Source organism: Bidens hawaiensis, unplaced genomic scaffold (assembly GCF_021521415.1).
Source record: "Bidens hawaiensis isolate Kalapana, Puna unplaced genomic scaffold, B.hawaiensis_p1.1 tig00002338_1, whole genome shotgun sequence".
Classification (NCBI taxonomy): domain Eukaryota; kingdom Viridiplantae; phylum Streptophyta; class Magnoliopsida; order Asterales; family Asteraceae; genus Bidens; species Bidens hawaiensis.
In genome coordinates, this window is record NW_027491126.1 from 315046 (window position 1) to 328261 (window position 13216).

At 36.6% G+C, this 13216-nt stretch overlaps 1 protein-coding gene across 1 annotated transcript; it reads left to right on the forward strand.

The window, feature by feature from the left end:
* Positions 1-3065: 3065 nt before the first annotated feature.
* Positions 3066-4497, forward strand: LOC143618660 (uncharacterized). The gene is made up of 3 exons (XM_077090775.1): positions 3066-3416; positions 4047-4223; positions 4306-4497. Exons 1-3 carry the CDS (start codon positions 3066-3068, stop codon positions 4495-4497), a joined length of 720 nt encoding a protein of 239 aa, XP_076946890.1.
* Positions 4498-13216: the final 8719 nt, after the last annotated feature.

Below are 13216 nucleotides of genomic sequence, written 5' to 3' on the forward strand. Positions count from 1 at the left end.
CGTACTGAAAATAACCGGTGCAATACTAGTATCGGTACCATTTACTCGTACTATTTGCTCATCCATATCGCCAAGTGAACCAGCCACAGCCAATAAGTTCATTGTGGCACCAAAGGTCATTAGTTATTTTATACATAATTCGGTATTATAGAATCACGAAAGGTATTTAATGGGCTACTAACTAGAATGTTAAAAGGTCAGTGAGATGGGCCAAATTCGGTAGGTGACTTGGACAGTGATCCAAATCCTCATGGGCACGTGCAAGCTCTACTGGATTGTAGTTGATCAAAATTAACTTTCATTCCATTCAGGACAATTGTACAAAGTTCTTTCACTTTTACCAGCTAAGAGAAGTTACAATCAAATTGATCACCAACTGTGATATGGTACAAAAGTTACAAAAAGATAATATGTTGGTACTTTGCGTAAAATAAAAATTAAAATGTACAGACTGAAATAGACATTCGTTAAATCAAGTTACCATTTTACGTACATACACAATGCCAAAGTTCTCAACAGGAGAATACAAACCAATCATTTATTAGGTATATAAGTCATGTATAAATATAAATAAATATATTATTTTACAAATTAGAGAACATAAACCAATCATTTTACTTAGAAGCACAAACAAAATTTTGTGATGAAGTTTCGCATTTTCGTTGTTAATTAGAAACACTTAATTAATCCACTTGTCAAACTCAAGACATTATACAACAGAAACACGTAAATATGTAAAAGAAAATTATAGCAACATTATTGCAATGGTGCCATCCACAACCACATTACTAACATGCCACAAATCACCAAGCTTCGTTGTGCTAGAAGTGTTATAATAATATTTGCATATATGTTTCGTTACTTGATTGGTTGCTCGGTGTTTTCCTAGTTATTAACCAACCAGAAAACGAAACGTTGTGGTATCTCTTGTACATAATTTGTGGGACTAGTTGATAAAGTCACAAAGTACATGATTACATTGCACGTAGCTGTTCTTTTCCTGTGCACTGTACAGTGAAACATATGTACATATGTGTGGATTCGATGAGGTAATGGTCCTGTACCTTATGGAGATTATTCATGATTCGGCATTGGAGGGCCTTAAAACAAAATTTGTACCAAGATTGCGCTTCTAAACAAAAAAAAATGTATCAGTGTATCACTACTTTATAAGCATTAATATTTACTTTTAATATAATTTAACGAGTTTCCAAAATAAGGGTAACGTTAAAAAGATAAGATTATGTTTTTCTTTTACCAAGTGTAAATGGCCATTAAAAATTTAGAAGTTTAATGAGGGGTTACAACATCACCCCCAGCCACTACTAATCAATCATGAAAAAAAGAAAAAAAAATCAATCATGAGATCTAAATAATCATCTCTAAGCTACTTAAAATGTTGTAGTTATTTAGCACTTCACATGCTAGCTTAAATATAATAAATTTTCAACACCTCCCACTGTGTCTATAGAATCTTTCAATACAAAATCCACAACCTAATGAACGTGGTATGATAACTATGAAACTACTATAAATTATACACGTAATTAAATGTATTTTTTAATAGATAAAGCAGTCACTAATTATTTATATTTATATGATGTATAAAAGAGAGGAAAGAGTTAGGGCGTGGGGAACTGGGGATGGGCCTCGTAGGTTCTATGCCTCCGTGCAAGTTGTCGAGGGGTATTACATAAGAATATATATTTTAGTCTCATAAAAGAAGATTTGGGGACATATAGTCATTGGACCGCACACCGTATGAAAGAGAGTATGTTCTACGTAGGGACGACTATTTGAACATTTTATTTTTTCAAATAATGAGTTCAATAAAATACTAGAAAAACGATAGATGTCGGGCAACAACCACCTCCGTACACCCCACAGCCGCCTCAACATCCTTGACATGTTTACCGATCGATGTGTGAGGCTGCCTCGTGAGACACGCTAGTTGCTTAACAGGCTTGCTCAGGAGGCACGACATTAGATTCGTAGGGTTGATTGGCTTGAGGACATATTGATGTGGTTGGTTGACCACGAGTTTATGAGGCCATGCTCTGCTGGTATCAAGCCTCCAGCAATACCGGTGCCAAGACAATGTCTGGATTCTGGCCAGGTACATCCGGGTCTTGGCTAGGCAAATCTGGTGTTGGTGAGGCTAATCAAGGTGTTGGCCAGGCATAGGCAAGGTTGTTGTCATTTTATTTTATTTTATTTATTTTGTTTTTTTTTTCTTTTTCACAATCAGTTGCATTTTTTTGTTTTGTACGTACAAACCGAAGCTATGTACACACACAATTTTGATTATTTATATTTGTATTGTTTGCTTACAAATTAATTACACTTCACTTTCTTTTATTTCACAAAGTTAAACCGTTAAATATTTTATAAAATCTTTTTATTAAAGTGTTTGTACTATTATTTTTATGATAGATATTTTATAATTTTTGTAATATTTAAAGAAAATATGTCCTACTTGTATAGGCCTAGAAAAGTTTAAATTTTCAAAAATGCAAATTCATATACTATGTAAGTATGTATAGACATATACTCCTCGTATAGGCCTTCACAACTCATAATCTTGCAATGTTTTTCCCACAATAATAATCCATGTGTTACGTATAGGTGGCGTATGAGGATCTATATTCAGCGTATAGCTTGACATTTAAAGAAAATCTGACATGCACAAATTGACATTTTAAGGTTGTTGTCTATACATGGCGTATAAATATCTATAAGCCACGTATAATCCGTGAGTAGGGTGTTGAAGTAAAACCGTTAAGTATCCAAATAAAATCACCCTTAAATTTAGATCTTAATAAGTTAAATTTTCCTATACATACACATACATAGGTAAACATATATTTGTGTGTATTTTATATGGCAAATGCAACTGAAAGTTCTTAAGAAAAGTGACTATCAGAATTTGTTAGTTTAAAAGATTATACCATAAAGAGTCAAGCCATATTTCAATGACGTGATGTTCGACGTCACCTCGACCTTATATAAATGTGTGACATATGTTTTACAACATCAACTTAATCACATCAGCTTAATCACACGCAATGTACGGACACTCTCACAACAACGACACCTATACCTTCTCACCCGACTTTCTTGACATGTCGCCACCGGTGCCATCGTTGCTTCCGCAACACGCACGACCCCCTCTGATCATTCCCGCATACAAGTTGGAATCGACATGTAGTGGAGGGTATGACTCACCGAGTTATACTGCGAGGCGAACGAAGGAGAAGGAGATTCATAGGAGTGTAAGTAGTAACTCGATTGCTACTCAGTTATATAACAATGGCTTTTTAAAGAAACATGTTTCTTCCCCTAGTGAGATATTGGACTCGGAAGATAGCAGTTCCATTACAATGATCAGAAAGGTTTTCAGTGCAGGAGATTTACAGGTTCTCTATTTTTTATTTACGTATTTCGTTTATCCGAGTCAAAAACTTAGTGGTCTTTTAAATATCTCCTTGAATTGGTTTTGAAAAGAAAGCACAAAAATTCAAAATAATTTGAAATAGTGATAGCCAGTCAGTTCAATTGCACACAATGTACAAGTTTTGTAGTCTGGTTTTAAGTCCGGCTAAAATTTAACTTGAACACAATAGAATTATTTTGTTATCGTCGAATTTCAAAAATACATGTGTTCTTGATGTCTCTTTTCGTATATGAATTTTTTTTGTTTTTATAAATTTAAATGTTAACATGATCCGTGAATTATCAATATAGTTTTGTGTAAGCCTGCCATTTCCAAGAATAAAATGAAATCAATCATAGGTAAAAGCTTCTCTTATATATTGAGAACAGTTTATATCACTTTCCTATGTTAAAAGAGCACCCAATAGTCTTGTATAGAATTATAACCCGACGACATATGATTTGTCTCAATCACGAGTCACAAAAACAAAACATGAAGTTACCAAATTTATTGAAGTTTTAATATTTATTGTTATATGCGCATAATCTATGTGTTTATAATTTTTAAATTCTCAGATTTCAACATAATTAATCCTAGTCATATATTGTTACAGGGAACAAATTTGGTGCCTGGTCACCTTCATCAATCAGAAAGTCCGTTATCAAGTGAAAGTAACAGTATAATCGAAAGCATGAACAAAGTTTGCCGATATTCACCTGATGAGAAAAAAGAAAGAATAGAAAGGTACCGAAGCAAGAAAACACAGCGTAATTTCACCAAGACAATCAAGGTTAGAATACGCTTACGCTAAATCGATTTTTTTTTTGTTTCCCGTTTCTTAGGCATAACAAACATATCTTTTCTTTGTATAGTATGTATGTCGGAAAACATTGGCAGATAGTAGACCACGTATACGAGGTAGATTTGCTAGAAATGATGAAATCCAAATAATGGAACATCAATGCGTGAGTCAAGGAGGTGGAGAAGAAGGGAATGATGACGACAATGATGAGAGCTGGATGAACAGCTTTCTTGATTCATTCCCACCAATTCTCAGTCCTTGAATATTCTTATGTCCTTAAACCGAAATCCACAAACCCTCGTGCTTGCTTTCCATGTAGTAGGAGCTCCCATTCTTATTTATCTTTCGAGATCATTAATCATTATACTGTTAGTTTAGTTAGATGTTTGAATGCCGATTTCTTTTTTGCTTGTTTTGTGGTGATAAACAAATGCTTCAAATACATGCATGGATATGTAAACCTTGTATAATATAGTGTTATAGGCTTATAGCTTTAAGACTCATGATTGAAATATGTTTATACTAAAGTTACTTCTTATTGCCTTATGCTCGATAAAGGCTTATCTTTGATATGGGATAGATTCAATAACAGTGTTGTGACTTTCTTTCGTGTGATCTGTTCAAAACAATTCAACATAGAAGATATGTAAATTAACAAACAATATTGTTCAAACCATTTTAATTTATTATAAATATTCACACTGATCGGTTTCTTGGACTCATTGGAACACCTAGTGATACATTTGGCCCATGAAGCCATTTGGGTGGTCGGTTCCGATATCGTTAGATGTATGTATACAAGCAGAGGTGTTTTTTGGGTTTTGGCGTTTTCTAGTTGGGTTATTCGGGTTTCATAATTTTAAAACCATATTAATTAAAACCCAACCTAAATCTCTTATCGATTTTATTGGCCGGTTCAGGATTTATCGGGTCGGGTTAATCAGTTATTTTGGTTTCCGACGAATTAATAATAAAAATTTAATAAAAAGTATGATGCCAAAAATAAAGCACATAATCATCTTCAATCTTAACATAATTTACAAAAATAAAACATAATCCGTGAAGCATAGGAGATTTTGCATCAAGGTGGTGATGAAGATTCGAATATGGTAATTACTAGTTTAGAGCATAGGAGAACAACATGATAAGTAAACAGTAGATAAGGAAGAATGATCAAATCATGTTTCCAATTACTTCTTGAGTCTTGTACTCGATCTACAATACGTTCAATTGCTTGTCTTCAATTGCTCTAGCCTTCAATGTGTTAGTCAAGAACTTGATGTTTATCAAGAACTGGAGATTATGTAAAAGTATGCCGATTATGTTAACGGAAAAAAAACCCCACCCCTATCTGCAATAGGCAAGGACATCAAAATGAATGATGTTGGTGATGAGAGGAAGAGGAACCTGAAGACACATTTGTTGATACGGAAAGCAAAGATGGAATATTCTGTTTGATCATTGTTCTCACGACTAGCTTATTTGTAACACATATACCGATCGTATGTGTTGCTTTTATGTATCTGTAATATATATTGTAATTTATTCTTAACTAATTTACGGTGCCATTTTATAACAGATGTGGAGGAGTACATCGATCCAATAATATTGTAATTTATCTTTTTTTAGTAAAGATCTTTGAAAGTGCATAGTAGCCGTATTACAATATATTATTAACAAAAACAAAAAGTGATTTCCACATAATATTTACGTTAATTATTTGGTCTGTGACCATGTTACTGAATCATGAGCCTCACTTATATAATATATATTAAGACCAAAATTAAGATTTTATATATGTATAGTCAAAACACAAACTTTAGTAGGAGAATCAAAACCTAGGGACGTGGGTGTCCCTGACCACAAGTGGCGGCCCCTACAAGTGGGGAAGAGCAGGTTAATTACCTTTGCCGCTTACTTTCTCCTAAACACATGGCTTGTTGTTTCTTGTCGGACGGCGGTGGATCGCCCACTGAAATTCGGAAATAAACTAGGATTCTTTTTTGTCACTTTTGTATTTGTTTAACTAAGTAATACTTCAATATGCCTTCACACATAACACATGCATGGATTATGGTGATATACGTTTACTACCAAGACTTGACCGCATGCTATTAGTAGAGTGGTAAATGAATCGAACGAGACCAAAATATACATTTTCCTCACCAAAATAACAAAGTGAGACCAAAATATACCCTTTCTTCAAAAAAAAACAAACCTGTCAATTGTAACAGAGATACGATCACTTCAGAAAGCAAGCATATCAATTGAAACGTGGACTCAAACAACTCAAAAGGAAAACATATTAATTGATACATTGATGCAATTAATTGGTCAGTTACGATTAACGATGTTGGCCCAGACGGATCAAACAATCTATCAAACGAACTTATCAAGCAAACAAACATGAGATATTGAGGTGACAACCCTCGACTCTTTTCATATAATCAAACGAACTTCACGAACTTATCAAACGTACATGGAGATGAGACTTCTTGACTCTCTCTTAACTCTCTCTTGACTCTCACCAATAAAACTAATAAACCAAACCCTATTTATAGACTCACTAAACTTGCTCTCCAAAACATACTTTTCCTAAACCTACTACAATTCAAATAACTAAATTATAACTTAACAAAATAAACCTTTAACTTTACTAATAATTCAAGATTAATCCTTCATTCACCCCTTTAATCTTGAATTTGTACCACCAAGGTCTTGAATTTCTCGTATCACTCTCAGCTCTTAAATTTTAATCATTGGTTCATCTTTACCCTTTCTTTTCAGTTGTTTGTAACAAACCTGTTTAACAAGTTCTTCACATTCATCATTCATACCATCCACATTGATCTCACATACCACTTCATTCTCCACGTTCTTCTTTCTCACTTTTCTTTTCTTTCTTTGCTCATCAAAACTTGCAGATGGGCTATTCATTTCTTCTTTATGAGACCCTGTTGGACCTTCCATTCTGGCAATTCTTCTCAACCTTTCATTCGGTTCTGACTTTTCATCAACAAATGCTCGATTTTTGACTTTCACACACGCTTCTAAATCTACAGACCTGTTAGCTGCACCATTTCTTTCATTCATTCAATATCCTTCCTCTTATCATCATCAGTAGCAGATTTTTTGCTTCCTTTCTGCTCACTTATCTTATCAATTTTCTCATCTTCAAGGTTGTTTGAGTCATGGCCTAAATCAACAAAATCTTTCTAAATATTATGAGAGTCAATTGGGCTATTTATCTCATAAAAGGCCCATTTGTTTTTACAAACAGACCCAAATCAGGCTATACTAAAGCCCACTAACGTTTTCAACATAAACCCCTAATTTCACAAAACTTTTGTATGGCTTCATCTTCTTCTTCTCAATAGACAGGAAGCTTTGGTAAGAAGAGCAAAACACACCCAATTTGTGATGTGAGGACGACGCAACTTTCATCTGTTTATGAAACTAAAGTGAATGTGGCTACATAATCGTTAACAAATACTAATAATTTGTTGATGCTTGTTGGTTGCTCTCTTTCAAGAAAAACCGGAAGCGACAGAGGCACAAAACACCAACATGTTGGCAAGAAATGGGTCGCGTACAATGGAAATCGAGAAGTATCAATCAATTACAAATTCTCAGCCTAAAATACCTCTAGTCAATATTACCCATTCAAATGTAATTATTATGTAACTTATATTGTTGTAAATGTGGAAGATTTCTCTCCACATATTTCTCTCTTTTTTGTATATTTATGCACCTCTCATTTTCATTGTAAATCACAATTGAAGAAATTGATTTAGATTGATTATATGGTATCAGCCATCATATAAATCGATCCTTCATTCTTCTGTTCTTTTCCATCGCAACTCCTTTCAATCCCCTGTTCCGATTCCTTCACCATGTTCACCACCAACGATCTCAGTGCCATTCCCCTTCACTCTCTCAGTCACCTCATAAACATAAAACTCAATTCCACTAACTACCTACCATGGGAGAAGCAAGTTACCCCAGTGCTCGCTTATCTCAATCTCCTAAGCCACACCGACAGTTCTAACCCACCACCTTCCCAAACCATCACCACAAATGACCAAACAACTCAAAATCCAGCCTACATAGCCTGGAAATCAGCAGACCAAAAGGTTCTCTTGCTGCTCAATTCGACACTTTCTGAAGAAGCCATGGCCGAAACTATCGGTCACACCACGGCTCTTCAAGTTTGGAAGGCACTTGCCGATGCCTACAGTCACTCTTCAATTGAACGTGTTCACAACCTTCAAGACTCTCTTCGCAACATTCAAAAAGGCACCTCCTCCGTTCCTGAATTGGTCGCAAGTTCAAGGCGTTAACCGACCAACTCGCCGCTATCGGACACCCGGTAAGCGACGAAGACAAACGACACTACTTTCTTTGTGGCTCGGTGCAACCTTCGAAAACTTTTCTACATCCCAAAGAACTATCCGCCCTGCCCCGGCATTTCGGGATCTTCTCGCAAATGCTGAAAATCAAGAAATGTTTATTCAAAAAATTCATGGCACCTCCACACCCCAAGCCGCATTCTATGCTAATCAACCAAAACCTTTCACAAATCGGCCTACCACGTCACGGGGCCGCGGTCGTAACACAACCTCATACCGTGATCGTGGTACCACACACACAAAAAGAACATCCCATTGCCAACTGTGTCGCCATGATGGTCACTATGCGACAACTTGCCCACAACTCGCCTCTTATGCGAAAAAGGCGGCACCTCTTGATGCCAATCTAGCCGAAGCTTTCCTTGCCCAATGCAATGTTGCTACCGATACCCCAGATTGGACTGCTGACTCAGGTGATACCACTCACATGATTCCTACGAATCTTGGTTTACTTAATTCTAAACCTCAAAACGGTAACACACGAGTTACTTTTGGGAACGGGGAATCCTTACCTGTTACCCTTATTGGTAACACTCATATTCGAAACAATCTTCCTTTAAAAAATGTTTTAGTCGTGCCAAACCTCACCAAAAATCTACTGTCTATTAGTAGATTAACTAATGATTCTCCCGTTGATGTATTGTTTTCTAACAATTATTTTCAAATTCAGGACCGAAAAACAGCGGAAGTTCTAGCTAAAGGCACGTGTGAAAATGGCTTTTATGTTCTCACTCACAGTCACAAGTCTCTCGTTGCCGCTCTTTCTGCTTCGCATCTTCGTGCTTCTTTCAATAAATGGCATAGTCGTCTTGGACATGTTTCCTTTGACACTATTTCAACTTTAAATAAAAGTGGTCATGTTTTTGTTACATCGTTGTTACCTAAACCAGGATTATGTAATTCGTGTGAAATGGCAAAAGCGAAACATTTACCTTTTCTTGAAAACCATAAACGTGCAAACCATGTTTTGGACCTCATTCATTGTGATCTTTGGGGACCCGCACCGGTCACATCCACCGATGGATACCGGTATTATGTCATTTTCATAGATGATTATTCACGCTTTACTTGGTTTTATCCTTTAAAAGAAAAATCGGAATTTCCTAACATTCTTAAAACTTTCTTAACATTTGTTCAAAATCATTTTTCTTCAAATGTTAAGGTTTTTCAAAGCGATGGAGGAACCGAATTCACAAATCACCAAGTTCAAATGTGTTTTCAACAAAATGGCATTCATCATCGAGTTTCATGCCCCACACTCCGGAACAAAACGGAAGGGCAGAACGAAAACATCGTCACATCACCGAAACCGGTTTGGCCATAATGTTTAATGCCCATACACCACCAATTCTTTGGTTCGATGCTTTTACAACGGCCACATATATAAACAATGGACTTCCAACAAAACTGTTAAACAATTGTTCACCTTTTGAAATATTGTTTAAACAACATCCCTCATACTCCGATCTTCGTATTTTTGGATGTCGAGTTTATCCATAGCTTAGAGACTATGTCAAAAACAAACTTCTTCCTCGAAGTACTCCATGTATCTTCATTGGCTATAGTCCTCGCTACAAGGGGTTTAGATGTCTAGATCCAACCACAGGTCGTATCTATACTACTCGACACGCCAAATTTGACGAAGACATTTTTCCTTTCCAAACATCCTCTACATCTACAAATATCTCCTCTTTTCCGATTACAAATTTTGAAGAGCAATTACCTACACCCACTACACCCTCCCATTCTTACCCATCTACAACCCACACTACACCCCAATCTAACAACCCTAACCCCATAAAACCCAACAACCCTCTATTACCCACACCATTATTTGTTCCAACCCCAACCCCAACCCCAAACCCATCCGACAACCATCCACTCACAAATCAAACACCTTCATCCACCCAATCTTCATATGTTCCCTCTAATTCACCAACTGCTCAACAATCCACATCCACCCAAACAACACCTTCATCACCTACCTCAACATCAAACCAATACCATCCCTCGGCCCAACCATCTCAATCAACCGATACATCACCTTCGGCCCAAAACGAAACCCAATCCTCATCCTCTTCTCAATCCGAAAACCAACCCACAAACACACACTCCATGAAAACTCGGTCCAAAAGTGGAATTTTTAAACCCCAAGCATTTTGTAAATCTTGCAAATCATTCTCATTATGCTCTTTTCTCTAGCCATGTTCCCAAAGGAATCAAAACTGCTCTCAAAGACCCTAAATGGGTTAAAGCCATGCATAATGAACTTGATGCCTTACATGGTAACCACACTTGGACTCTCGTTCCACGTCCAACCAACACCAACATCATTGGTTCCAAATGGATCTATCGAATCAAATACAAATCCGATGGATCCATCGATCGCTACAAAGCGAGACTTGTAGCCCAAGGATTCTCTCAAATACCGGGTCTCGATTTCTCACACACATTTAGTCTGGTTGTAAAATCCTCCACCATTCGAGTTGTTCTAAGTCTCGCAACCATTAATCAGTGGAAATTAAAACAACTTGACGTCAACAATGCTTTCTTAAATGGTCATCTCAATGAAACAGTTTTCATGGAACAACCTCCGGGGTTTGAAGACCCCAAACAACCAACTCATGTGTGCAAACTAAATCGTGCTTTATACGGTCTAAAGCAAGCACCACGAGCTTGGTTTCAACGTCTAAGCACCTTTCTCATTGCTCTTGGTTTCCAAAATAGTAGAGCCGATCCATCCTTGTTTATTTAAAATAATCACGGAACTTTAATTTATCTCCTTGTCTATGTAGACGACATCGTTGTAACGGGAAACAACGAAAACTTCATTAACATGTTTACATCTCGTCTACACAAGGAGTTCAAAATAAAAGATCTCGGCCTACTAATTTTTTTCCTCGGCTTTGAAGTTACTCATAGTTCTTCCGGCCTCTTTCTAAACCAAAGCAAATATGCTTATGACATTTTATCATGTGCAGGTCTTCTTGACTCAAAACCCATTTCCACTCCTCTAACATCAAAAGATGTTTTAACCACCCAAGGACAACCATTTCATGATCCTACCCTCTACCGCTCTCTCGTAGGCGCTCTCCAATATCTCACAATCACTCGTCCCGACCTCTCATACGCCGTTAATCAAGCTAGTCAATTTCTTCAACAACCCACCACCACTCATTTTCAATTAGTCAAAAGAATTCTTCGATATGTCAAAGGCACATTATCTTATGGTTTAACTTTTGATCGACCACCTAACACTGTTTTGCTAGGTTTTCTGATGCAGATTGGGCACGATGTCTAGACACTTGAAGATCCACCTATGGATACTGCATTTTCTTGGGAGGAAACTTAGTCTCTTGGAGTGCAAAGAAACAACCCACCGTTTCTCGCTCAAGCTGTGAATCCGAATACAGGGCGATGGCTAACACCGTTGCAGAAATAATTTGGTTGACACATCTACTACGTGAGCTTCATGCCTTGCCTCAAACTCGCCCAACCTTATTATGCGATAACAAGAGTGCTTTGTTTCTAAGCCAAAATCCTATCTCACACAAACGAGCAAAACACATTGATATCGATTATCACTTTTGTAAGGCCCCGAACCCGGTAGCCCTACTTTAGCGTTGGATTTACTCATAAACACAATTCTACAAATCAGAGTTTATTAAAACTTTCGCGGAAATGTTAACTTTAATCATTTGATACAAAACATTTGATCTTTTCGTTAAAACATAATATTCAGCATCTTATTTAAATCATCATCTATCTTCCATCTTCAGATGCCAGCCATTCAATCCATGCCATGTGCCAACCTCATGCCAGCTCTGTAATCATATTCACCTGCGTGCATACTAAAAGTCAGCTACGCTGAGTGAGTTCTAGTTAATCAGGCGACATACAATACATACACATATCTTACATACATGCGTATCTTAACCTTGTATAAATATCCATAAGAGGACGTCACATAATATCTATTTAAAGAACTATTACTATTACCCTACTATTTATATTCTCCATAGAAGGACACTCTATATATATTCTCCATAGAAGGAACATCCTATATACTTCCATAGAAGGAACACTATGCTTTCCATTAAAGGAACACTATGTTTTCCATTAAAGGAACACTAGACTTTCCATTAAAGGTACACTAGGCTTTCCATCAAAGGAACACTATGATTTCCATCAAAGGAACAATATGCTTTCCATCAAAGGAACACTCTATATATTATCCGTAGAGGGAACTCTATATATAAGTTATCATTTAATATCTATATAAGGAGACGATCATCACTATTCTTGGCAATACATGCAATATCCGAAGATCGTTCACGTATCGACAAGCAATCATCCTTACACTACATGCAATATTCATATCTTTATTATTAACCTGGTAGTACGCGCAATATCCGAAGATCGTTCGCGTACCGACAAACAATCATTCATATCTATCACATATCATATATACCATACACTTACCACTTAAGGTAAGTGTATTAACTAATCACATCGAGTATGCACACAGCCCCGAAAAACATAACAAGGAATGGGGCCAGAAACTCACCTGAA

What these genes read in the sequence shown, in the direction of transcription:
- LOC143618660 (XM_077090775.1), top strand. Translation starts at nt 3,066, where the DNA reads ATGTACGGACACTCTCACAACAACGACACCTATACCTTCTCACCCGAC. An exon ending in TCAGTGCAGGAGATTTACAG is followed by an intron (nt 3,417 to 4,046) that starts GTTCTCTATTTT and finishes ATATTGTTACAG; the next exon opens with GGAACAAATTTGGTGCCTGG. An exon ending in ATTTCACCAAGACAATCAAG is followed by an intron (nt 4,224 to 4,305) that starts GTTAGAATACGC and finishes TTCTTTGTATAG; the next exon opens with TATGTATGTCGGAAAACATT.